We start from the raw sequence: 12,544 nt of genomic DNA, 5'->3' as shown, positions 1-12,544 counted from the left end.
GGTCTCGAAATGATGATGTTCTCAAATGTATTGTTTGGTCCAGAAACCAAAATGATTCAGCCTTAATGATTTCTTTGTCACACGGAAACAAAGAAAACAGAAAATATTTACATTTAAAGAAGCTAAAAAAATCAGACAGCTTGTTAAAATTGAGCAAAATACTTAATTTAATCTTTGCAACACTAAACGTCCTCCTTTATACCTTGTTGTATCCTGCTATTGATTGGCAGTTCATGTGGATGTGTTTCAGTGCAAAGTTAGATGATGCTGATTCATAGTTGTCTCCAACAATCCAAGTTAAAAGGGACATTTCGGGTTATTTTAAGTGTGGCTGTATGACCGGGGTCAGCAAGTTAGTTTGGCGATTGAATATCAGGCCAAAACATCATTATTAGGCAAAATCTGATGTTTTCTACTAAACTTTTTTCCTTTTAAACCATCTAAGCTTGTATGAAAATGACTATTTTAGGAAATCCCACCCTCTTAAACTATATTTCCCTTTTCGTTCTGCTGATAGATAGAATTGCCACTTCCTTTTTGAGCCTAACATATGCTAACAGTTGTTTTATAGACATTTACACTACCCATTACAACAGTAGTGTTTTATTTTTATTTTCTAACCAAAACATATGCCAGTCAAATCTAGCACCAGAATACAAACTCTGTATGAAATTGTCATTTTCAAAATTTTGTCAAAAAAAGAACATTTTGCTGGTGGGTCAGTTTTGGCCCCTGGGCCTCTGACCACTGCTGTATGAAGTATCTAAACATTGTCAACACTTCATCACTCAATATCCCCCAGGGATTAAAAAGGCATTCTGATTGTGATCAACACCATCTGTGCCGAGTACACCAACCGAGAGCACTGCTGTTTTCATGAACCAGCCGAGAACCAAGACACTCAATATCACATGGAGGCAAAAACACATTTTAGCCACCTGATAAAAATATACACCTGATCTACAGTATGTGAAGAATATGATGTTTGCCAATTGTTCCTGCCTTTTAAATCTGGAAACTACATATTGTAAACCACTCACTCCTCACTCTTAAGTCCAGAGAGAAAATCTGACTTTACATCAAAGCACAGTGCAGTTGACCAACTACTGCTGCTGCCTACATTAGTCATTTCAAGTGCGTTACCTTGTGATGGTTTAAAATCCCTTTGTTCAGATACACCTATGTGACACGGTTACCAAATGAGGCAGCAGACCAACAAGAGAAATCAGTAGAAAACCCTTAACCTATCTCTAACCTGAACCCAATTCTAACCCTAAAACTATAACCAAGTCTCCAAGTGTTGTATCACATATTTGTTGAATGGCTTGACAGGATTCAAACTTGGCAGGCGACTTAAAAACCACACTAGTGTGTGCAGTGCCCACTATTTGACTTTATTTGGATACGAAATGCAAGAGATGTCTTTCATCACATTGAAAAGTGATACTCACAATGAACTGCTCCACATCCCTCTCCATGCCCACGTTGGGAAGATCTGGCATCATGTGGGCGACCACTTTGAAGCCAGCGTCCTTTGCCAGGTGAAAAGACTCGCACACAGCCCGCACAGTGTGACCTCTGTGTGTGTGTGAAAAGAAAACACCTGCAGGTGAGAAGAACTTGAAGACACCGTCAAACCAGCTGCTGCTTTCTTATCTGCATTTAGCCACTCACCTGTTTGTGTCGCGGGCCACGTCTTCATACACACTCTGGACTCCTATCTCCAGACGTGTGCATCCATAGCCCAGCATGTCACTGAGGTGTCTCTTCAGGCAGTAGTCCGGCCGCGTCTCTATCGTGATTCCAACGCACTTGGTGTTACTGCGCTCAGAATACCTGCAGGAGGAAAACCATTTCAGTCATTTCTGGGGTTTCAAATTTACAGGAACTTTCAAAATTGGAGACTTTCCATGGAAATGAATGGGAATTAACAGGAATGCATTGGAAATTTTCAAAATTGAAGGTTGGAACTAATTTTTTGTTGCATTATCTTGGCAAAAACAATCACATTTGATGCAAATACATTTGAATATAAATGCTAGTCCTCAATCAAAGGCACCTCGCACACTACATACTGGGGGCTATTGAGGCCACACCCCATACATGCACTGTGCATTCCTCCATCACATAACAGGGGAATGCATCCATCATATAACATGAATGTACAACAACTGAATAGAGCACCTCCCCCTCTGGCTTGAAACTAACTTTTTCCAGTGGTCACTTGTGGTACTACAACAAAAAAATAATACTCATATGGACCAAAAAGCAGTTTTCCCATTGACCTCAATAGAAAAAGATACACCTGTCAAACTCTTCACAGGACACCTCGAGACATGGACAAAGGCGTGTATAGATCTTTATATTCTATATTATTTAATTCAGGGAGGTTCAGTTTTGTAAAACCTTCCTAAAAGGCCATAAAAAGCCCATTAAAATCGTATTTCGTATAAAATCGTATAGTGATGTCACGGCTGTGTACAAGCCATGAGACGGCTCAAAATAACATGTTTATATTTGTACACCGTTTCTCTACATTATTCAAAATTTCCAGTTAATTCTTAATAATTCCCATGGAAAATTTGGTATTTGGAATATTTCCAAAATTCCAAATGAAACTTTCTGGAAGTTTACCGGAAATTAACTGGGCATTTTCCCACCCCTTTGCAGCCCGAGTCATTTCTGTTCATATCATTTCCTCTCGTTATAAGGTTATCATATAATGCTGTGTTCCTGCTTGACATAATATGCTTTCTGCAATTAGATTATTTAGTCTTAGAGAGTTGCAGGGCTCTACATGCTGGGATCATTTAGCCACATCAATTTAAATGCCACGAGGCTGCACGGCTCATTATCCAGACAGCTGACGCTATCCTCGCATTAAAGACACACCAAAGCGATAATGGAGACAGTCGACAGCAAAAGGAAAATGTTTGTCATGCACAATGTTGTTTAACAAGTCATTACTGGGTGTTTACTTTGTGTAAAAAAGCTAAACACTTGAATTATTCCCCCTCATTTATGAGTCACGACAGTGAGAGGATGTACGCTGATTGAGTCTGAAAACGTTGGATGTTTGTTCTTTATTTACAGGTTAATTCTAGGCTCTCGGTTAGAATTAAAGCTGCTTTCATCAAATTTAAATTAGTTAAAGAAAAAATATACCACTAGCATCTGAATATTAATACGCGAAGAATTCAGATGCTTCCCTCAAATTTGGTGGAATGAAAGTGCTTGATGTGCCAAATATATTAAATAAATGAAATTAAAAATATTTGCCATACCAACTCTTTTTTCACGCCTACCTGATGAGGAGTTAATAAAGCTGGATCATAGAAATTACGCATATGCAAATACAACAAATGAAAAGAAATATGACAAGAAATAGGGGCAATTAAGCTCTACCACCTCTCATCTAATACATCGCACCACATAAGATGATAATACAACATAAAATCTCAATATGTGACAAAATGAGATTGAGCCATTAAGAGAATTCTCTCCTTGATGATCTTAGACAAATCACATCCATAGCTTTTTTTGAAATCACATCTTAAAAACTAGTTAAAGTTTTTGGGGATATATGATTAGCACATGTTTATCTTACCCATTCCGAAAAAGAAAAGTGTTTATTATCATCATTAACCAATATATATCAGATGCATATATTTTCCAAAAGAGACTAGAGTGTGAGCTTGAAGCAGAAGACCTGAGGGTTCTACAGTAGAAGGTGGTAAAAGAAAATCAGATAAAAATAAAGGCTTTCGACCATTAAGAGCTTCAAAAATCTGTAAAAGGGCCATAAAACCCTGTCAGATATTGCAATAACGATTTAGGTCTGCAATACAATACAATACAGTCGGCTTTCAATACAGTATTAGTTCTGTTATTGATTTAAAACATGGTGGAGCATCAATGTTTTTGTTTTAGCATTATCATCAGTTGACGTGAGCAGATTATGACCCATATCAACTTTTTAACCAGTAATAATTCAATATCTCAATGTATCCCAGTAAATTAACAGGGGCAGATTTGAAGTAGTTAATCTAACTGTGGTGGTAAACAGCAACAGAAGTCAGCAGTGTCATCTGACTATTTTTTTCCCATTTAATTTATATTTCTAAAAATATATTATTCATTTATTTCTTGATCTAATTTTTCTCCCTCTTTACAGAAGATGAAACATATGCATAACAATGAGAGTGACTCAGATGATTCTAAATACTGCCAGTGGTGTAAGTGACGTTATCAAAGTCAAATGTTTTCCTGGAAACAGAGTAGCTGACATAAAGACACTAAGACAAGATTATGTTTATATACTAATTCAGATTTACGTATAGCAGGAAGACGCTGGCCTCGTCATCCAACCAATGGCTGTGGATGTGTTGCCCAGCAAACTTTGTGAGCGCTGCAAACTAAACCACAGACTTCCTGGTCTCATTAAGACAAAACAACATTCATCCCACACTGAATGGAACAGTGCTTATATCGAGAAATCTGACCGACACCAGGAGGAAGAGTTGCAGACTTGCACGCCTCTCTGCGCTTCAATTAGAGCAGCCACCCACCCAAAACACCACAGAGGCTGCATCTGCCCCCGCAACCACTTAAATTATTTCAATCAAATGTAAACAAAAGTGGGGTTATGCATAAAACATGATATGAATATGAAATAAATCAAATGTGCACTCTTTAACAGGAATATGAGTAAATGACATCAGCTCGCCATTTGGTTTCTTCTGAGTGGACTCTGCCTAATTGTTTTATGATGAAAACATTAGTAAAAAAATGACTCATTCACATGAAGTCACATTAATAATCCTGTTTCTCCAATGGCCAATTCAGAGGGGAAAATATGCAATTGAGATTTTTCTGACAGCCATTATAATTATAATTTTGATTTGGGATATAATTTTTAGAAGTCAAGTTTTTGTTCAATACACACTGAAATACATGAATCATCATGAAACATGACCACGTAACACCCCATTAAAATTCAACTTAATTGTAACACAAGGTCGAGAACTTGAAGATATACATTTCCTCCAACAGAATGAAAGGATGGTTTGAAATATCAATCAATCAATCAATCAATCAATCAAAAGTAGAGCAATTATCACAAAAGATGTGAACCTACTTTCTAAATTCAATTATAACTCAATCATAACGTGTTACACATCCAGCCAGGAGAGCACGACAGCCAAGTTGTGTGGACGCAGATAATGATAACGTTCACATAAAGAACCATTTCACTATTAACCTTGTTCTGGCAGAGAAAACCTCCTGAAAGAAATATCACTCCACTTTAGAGCTGCAACTATATACTATAACTATATTATTTCGCAATCGATTAATCTGTCGATTATTTTCTCGCTTAATTGAGTAATCGCATGGTCCATAAAATGTCAGAAAACGTTGATCAGTGTTTGTCAAACCTGGAAATGATGAACGTTTTAATGATTTCTTTGTTATGTGGAGCAAAAAAGAAATCTAGTTCGAATAATCGAATAAAAAAGCTTCAAACCGAATAACTGATTAGCAAAATAGTTGACGATTAATTAAGTAATCTATTATAATTGAGTAATTGATTCAGCTCTACTCCACTTAATTATGTTACATTATTCTAAAGTGGAAAAAAGTATTTATGTCTTGTACAGCTGCAACTTAGTTAAAAAACAATGTTGATTGGTGTTTGTTTTAATTATTATTTAAATGATTATCAAAATAGTTTTAGTTTCATCCATAATTTGTATTTGTGGGTAGTTTCTTTGTCTTGTACAACTTAATATTCCACATACTAGATTTAGGGGAAAAGGCCATGAATTTAAACTGTTATGCAGATGAGCAGCAGGTCTGCTGACAAAGACGGAAGTGCACAAAGAGCACATACAACACCTCAGCTAACCCTAAAATCCAGTTAGATATTTGCACTCTGTGCCCATTTTGTGCCTGAAATGTTTTTATAATAATCTCTGTATTCTTTGGTGAGAAACTAATTAAAATTCCCTGCATTGTTGAAAGAAGTGACTTCAAGAAATGTCCTAAATCCACCCTGTGAATTGAATTTCATGGAATTGGGTTCAGAATTATTTGAATAAATTGGTTAATAGTAAAAGAGATGTTACCGAAAACATCACCTCCTACTATGTGGAGGAAATAAGGTGTGGAAGCAGGAGTCAGATAAAGTAAACAGAGGTGTTGCACGACTCCACCTTGTCTTCTTTAAATGTCACCTCGAAATGTTCAGTATTTTCTTCTTGCCTGAACCAGACTCCCGGGTGACTTCTACACTTATGTTAGTCACTGATTGAAATTTCAAAAACAGCACCATCTCCCTAACAGTCACATCTCATCTTGGCCAGCTGTTATTTTCTCCACTCCAGCTGCTTCAATGACCATTAGCTCCCTTCATGCCAGCTCATGATCCTTCTGATTCTGTATGTGCAGGCAATAAATGTCTATCTTTTACAGTCTGCTGGCTGATTTATACCAATTACATGAGTTTATGCTCCACAGAGAATGATCAGATTGTACGAGATGAATCAATAAAAAGTCTATTATCTCAGGTGATTATCTTGTGGTGTCTTGCTGCTGTTCAGATCAAGTGCTGGTTGTGCCTGGTGAGCGACAAGATGCAAACATCTATCACAAATATGTCACACATGGTATATCACACACACACACACACAAAGGCGGAGATAAGGGTCATTCCTGGCTAGACCAAGTGCCTCTTCCTTCCCAAACGCAGCAGCAGCCACAATAATTGTAATCATACAATCTTAACAAAGAACACTGACAGCAGAAAGGCACATTCGCACATAAACAGTGACAAATACACAGTGTACAGGAAGAAAGGGACATGCAAACACACACACACACACTTGCCTTTCACATCTTATCAGACTTTCTGAAAGTAAATAGCCTCTGCTGACAAACAGCCTCTGCGAAAAAGCCATTATTTGCTCCAATCGCGTGTATGACGTCTTCAACAAATGGGTATTTCTACTTTGACTTTAAATCTTCTCCAAATCCAGAGAGTTCTTCCCTATCCATACTGAGCAGATGTGTGCCTGGTTCCACTGATAGCAGCTGGTCTAACTCAGTAACAGCAACAATAACAACACGGTAACTGAAAAATACTTTCTCTGAAAGCCTTATTTTGCTCTTCAGCTCAGAGTGGGATTCATTCAACAGCCTAATCTGCAGAGATGGTCACGATATCTACGCTCCTTGAAGGATGTTTGGTTTGGCGTTTGGTGCAAAGTTGAATGGAAAGCAGTCAAGTGCATGTAAAACACGCTATGGCTTCAAGTGCTAAAATACATTTGGTGCAATACACTGGAAATGGTGGTGAGGTATAACTACAACAAAAAGAGAAGTATTATATTGTATGACAACATATCAAAGTATATTTTTGTCATTTTAGTTACATTTAATCAGACTGTTTTTTATGACAACATGAAAGAATAATGAAAGAATCACTCATAGAGGGGAAACTGAATTGACAAAAACAACTAACTACATATTTACCCTACGAATGCACTCTTCTAGAGAATGTTTTTGTCAATTCCCTTTAAAAAAACATGTCAAATAAATTATCAATTGACCTACTAGACTAATTAGTTACTCACTTAATACTCTTTGTTATGCTAACAGTGTGGATGATGTCTTTTCATTTCTGTCCAAAAAAAAACATGTTTTCCACAAGTAGTATGAACGTTGCCAAAAGAGTAGTAGGACAGCTCCCTCTAGTGGACCCTATTGTCACTGTTGTTCACAAATATGGCCAAATTCACAACAGACATAAATACTAAATGTGGCTTAGCTTTTATACAGAGGAGTAATATCAACACAGTGAATATAAAAGTATTAAAATAGTTGGTGAGATTTCTCCATAACTGTGTCATAGTCTAAAGAGAACATACGTCTATAGACTAATGGTGTGAGGTCAAGTGGACCTATAATCAGTGACCAATGGAAAAGGGCTCACATGAAAATCAGCTGACACCCCCCAGTGATTAGGCCCCTCCTGAGCGTCCAGGGGTCTCCACGGGCAAACTTCCCACAAATGGGTGCGTATGCTGCCTACAGCGTGGACATCTGCACCGAAATTTGTTTCCAAACGGGGTCAGAACTCCCTCATTGAGCACCGGCTGCCCGGTTCTGGGATCACCTTTGCTCTTGTCCCATCTGTTGCTGTACAAGTGACAGACACTGGAAGCTACTTCTCCAAGTTCTGACCAGATCAGATCAGAACATATAAAAACATACTATCACCCACAATAACCAAACTTCCATCCCAACTTATATGGAGGTTCAGGTTTTGTGGTGTGGTGAAGGTACTGATAACTTTGCAGTTGCTGGTGCATGGAGAAAATTGATTTGTGGCACTTAAATATAGACAAATGTCTGTAACATTCAAACCACACAGTCACACAATGTTTTTTCAACATTTCTCAGTAACAGTGTTTAGATCTCAAGTCACCTGGTAACATAGACGACTAAAAACGGATTAGATGATGACTAAAAACACAAAGAAGTAGCCTTAAAAAGTTTCCGAAATGAATTGTGAATACTTCTTGCCCCCACCCGCCCCAGATCTGCTGGTGTATACACACAAACACTCCCTCAGTTGCATCTCCACAACCACCAAACAGACAGAATAATAACTTCAACAACAACAAAAATGACCAAAGTTGCACACTGACGCTTTAACTGAAAGGCAAACCAATTAAAATCTATGCCTGCTTTAGTCAGTACAATACTTTTAAAATATGTTTGGCATTTAAACTTGGAAACTGCATCACAGAATCACTATTCTTTTTTTTTTATCTATACTTTTCCATCTTCAGAAAAAGAAACAAAAATCCCTTTTAAATCTAAAATATAGCCCTTTAACACTGAGATGGTTGCAAAGTCAGTTCCATGCCTGATGTGAAACTACCATAGAACCACTCTGACTTAATGACGTGGCTCCGTGGTGATAAAAGCCAGGACTAGCACCAGGTTTACTTTGATGGGAAAAGGACACAAGTCTGAAAATCAGTGAATACCTGACGGCCTCGGCTACATTGTTGGAAGTGTGTCCTGACAGAGCATCGTGTAGGTTTCGGATGAAATAGTCTCTGTAGTCCTCAGCTAAAGCCATGAAGGTCCCGCCCATCACGATGAACTCCACTTTGTCGACACTGTGCCCCAGCTGCTTCAGCTGGACGTCACAAAACAAAAACACACAATCAGTGTCAATAGTGTCAGTGGACTGGACACTGTAGGCAAACATGTGAAACTCAGATGTGTTATAAAAGTTCCTTGCTCCATAATTTCTTGCATATCTGAGCTCAGGACATCAGTGACAACCCACATTCTGAAAATCACTCTGTTTTACTGTGTCAATTTTTTGAAATTTCAAAATAAAGTCCAAATCTCAGAAGATTTGATGTTATAAAAGTTAATTGCACCATAATTTTTGGCAAGGACTGATTTTCTATTTTAGGAGATCTCTGATTACACACATTCTGAAAATCAATCAGTTTTACCTGATCACTTAAGAAAGAAATTTAAAGTCCCCCATCTGTACATTCATATGACAAAAATTTGGACTTGTAAAATTGAATTGCTTCATAATTTCTGAATTATCGGAATCGGTTTTGAGAAACCGCAATTTAAAAGTCAATTTATTTAACACCAACCCATGTTATAGGGTCTAATTGCAAGTACAGTGACATGTAGTGAAGCGCAGAAAAACAATGCTGTTGTCTAGAATAATAGTTATTAAGAATGATGATAATAGCTTGTGGAATTACACTGTACCTTGAGCGGCAAATGTATATACAACTGACTTCTAACAACCATGACGAAGATGAGAGCAGCAGCAAATTAAGATCCCAACATTAAATGTTGCTTTAATGACTGGTTTTGCTCTGCTGAATTACACTAATGTGGTCATAAATTTTAACAACGACAGAAATGTAAGAGCCATGAGCCATTATTTCTTTATACTAATGGAATGCTGGGCTCAACACTGGAAACAATGTCAACAGAGTAGAACTAATAACAAATTCATTAAAAAGATAAAATAACAGGTATACACACTGACCTGCTCCACCCGATGCCTCGTCTGAAGGTAGGGGTCATAACGGGCACGGATTGCTCTCATGGATGTCGGCTATCAGAGAGGAGAACACAATTACTATGATAAGAATGAACATGAAAAACAAACGCAAAACAAATACAGCTTGGGCTGAATACGATACGAAAAAATTTTATTTCTATACACACACACATTGCTAGCCCTAATTGCTTGTACATTTTAAACTTACCTCATAACCAGTATAGGACTGTGTTGAGTACTCAAAGTCTGAGTCTGGTCCTCCAGGACAGTAACTGCCAGAGGAAAGATTGAGTCATAAACATTCAGTAAACTCTTACAATGTTTTCCTTATGCTTCTGCACATACAGTAATTAAATTACATAATTATGACAAGCTCACGTCTAACATTCAATAACCTCACAAATGAGAGATGACAGAAATACGTACACACAGATGTTGCCTGTGAAGCTGATGTGAGGACACCGGTGAGGTTTGCACATCACAGCCACAACTGCGATCTGCGACAAAGAAAAAGACACTCAGTTTTTGAAATATTTCTCTACTCTATGGTGATAAATTGGTAATAAACACTTTTTTCAATGAAAATTCAGTTGTAAGTCTTTATCAAAACATTAAAATACCAAACACTTAATAATCCATAGATTAGCCCAGATAAAGAACAACTTTTTAAAAGCTGAGGCCAATTACTCCTGTTGTACTCAACTCTCTCTATATTCTTATTTCCAAATATGCTTGTTTACTGAATTTGTAGAATTTAATTGTATGCATCTTTGTCCAGCAACTTTATTTTTATTTACTTTCTTATTTTGTTCTTAGGTTTTACTCACTCGTATCAATCCATCATCTCAGGAGTTCATTAAAATTTAAAATTAATTTATATTTTGACCCAGTCATTGGTGTTTTCCCATTTGCAAACTGGTAAGATAGAATTTCTAAGGCTCCTTTTTGTGTGTTTTGTATCCTTATTGATCTATCCTGGCCCTCTACATACAAGTTTATTAAATGTGTCTGTTTCATGTGCATTGTGTGTTGCATTTTACGTGCATGAAAAGCACTATACACATAAAGTTTAAATGATATGTTGAAAGGTACAATTTACAACTACTTCAGAAGAATTGGAGAAACATTAAAAGTTTTCTTTGTGTTTTTAATGACCGATACTTCAGTTAATCATACTATTTGTATTTCATGTCAGTTTACTCCTGTATTTACTTCTATTAGACTGAAGTAATAACAGGCAACTGACCGTGACACATGATGATTTTGAAGTCATATATAGTTCAGCATGAAAAAGTGATGGCTAACTACCCCACTGGCAGTCCGGATGGGTTTGGCCTTTAGTTTGGGCACCAGAGCACGACGGTACTGTGGTGGAACTGCAGCAATGATGTCCACCAATCGTGGCTGAGCTTCAAGTCCATATTTAGCTGATGTCTTTGTCTTTACTCTGTTTGAAAACAAATTATTTTGAAAATGAGAGACAGAAAAAGTAGGATAATCAGTCAGGGTAAACAGTGGCAGAATCTACTCACTGTAGTTACGGCAAACATGAGGCAAATAAAATATGAGGCACTTCCTGACTCTTAATAATATAATAACACCACACATTTTTTATATGGATTCTTTCAAAACACACTTGCTTAAAAGCAGTAAAATATGAATCAATATGACTAAAGGCATGGTCAACACAATCAATCATTAAAACAAAAACTTTGTATGTTTTTAAAGGTGATGAAGAAGATTATGTAATTAAAGTACAGGACAAGTTATATGTAATGGCTAGTACCAATCCCTTTTTTGTGCATTTTGGTCTCATTAGAGTCCAAACATAATACACAGCAACTTTTGTTTTCATAAATGAATTGTTTTCCTTGCAAAAACAACTATGGAAACATTTTGAAAGATGTACACAGCAAAATAACCTGTGTCACATGCTCAACATAGTGGCAGATCAATAGCCAGGATACCTGATAAGCTTAAATATTTGACACAACAAAACCTTAAATCAAAATCAAGTTAGACTAATGTCAAAGTAAAAGTGGCTGTTCTGTCCGCACTGGAGAAGACTTACTTGTTGAGGTTGATGTCTTTGCCTTCTTCGTGGGCTTCAACAAGCTGTTTAATAACGTCAGCAATGGTCATCATCATCAGCTCAGCCCGGCTGTGGTCATCTGACAAAGATCGATCATCATTACAGTATTATATTTGACAAAATGTCTTCTTTATAACAGTTCATCAGGGGCAAACGCAGCCACGTTAATGCAGTAAAATGTTAATCGTCGACACGTCAATTTCATAAGACAATTAAATACAGCTTTCATACCATAAATGACTGGTTTCTAGTCTAAAAAAAAACATAAAAAAAACAGTTAAGACACAGCTATGTCTGTTGTAAAAACCAATAATGCTTGTATTTAGCATTAGCAACAAGCT

The 12,544-nt window shown here is 37.0% G+C and overlaps 1 protein-coding gene across 1 annotated transcript in view; it reads right to left on the bottom strand.

The window, feature by feature from the left end:
* elp3 (elongator acetyltransferase complex subunit 3) overlaps positions 1-12,544 on the bottom strand; it is a 28,276-nt gene that overhangs the window by 15,517 nt on the left and 215 nt on the right. The window contains exons 2-9 of the mRNA XM_044048845.1: positions 12,183-12,282; positions 11,420-11,558; positions 10,538-10,608; positions 10,320-10,383; positions 10,097-10,165; positions 9,054-9,208; positions 1,675-1,836; positions 1,452-1,578 (exon numbers count right to left, since the gene is read on the bottom strand). Of these exons, the coding sequence (XP_043904780.1) occupies positions 1,452-1,578; positions 1,675-1,836; positions 9,054-9,208; positions 10,097-10,165; positions 10,320-10,383; positions 10,538-10,608; positions 11,420-11,558; positions 12,183-12,282 (887 nt within the window). The remainder of the gene's footprint in view (positions 1-1,451; positions 1,579-1,674; positions 1,837-9,053; positions 9,209-10,096; positions 10,166-10,319; positions 10,384-10,537; positions 10,609-11,419; positions 11,559-12,182; positions 12,283-12,544) is intronic.

The sequence above is a fragment of the Solea senegalensis genome, linkage group LG17 (assembly GCF_019176455.1).
Source record: "Solea senegalensis isolate Sse05_10M linkage group LG17, IFAPA_SoseM_1, whole genome shotgun sequence".
In the NCBI taxonomy this organism is placed as follows: Eukaryota; Metazoa; Chordata; class Actinopteri; order Pleuronectiformes; family Soleidae; genus Solea; species Solea senegalensis.
This window is presented reverse-complemented; position numbering and strand designations above follow the sequence as displayed.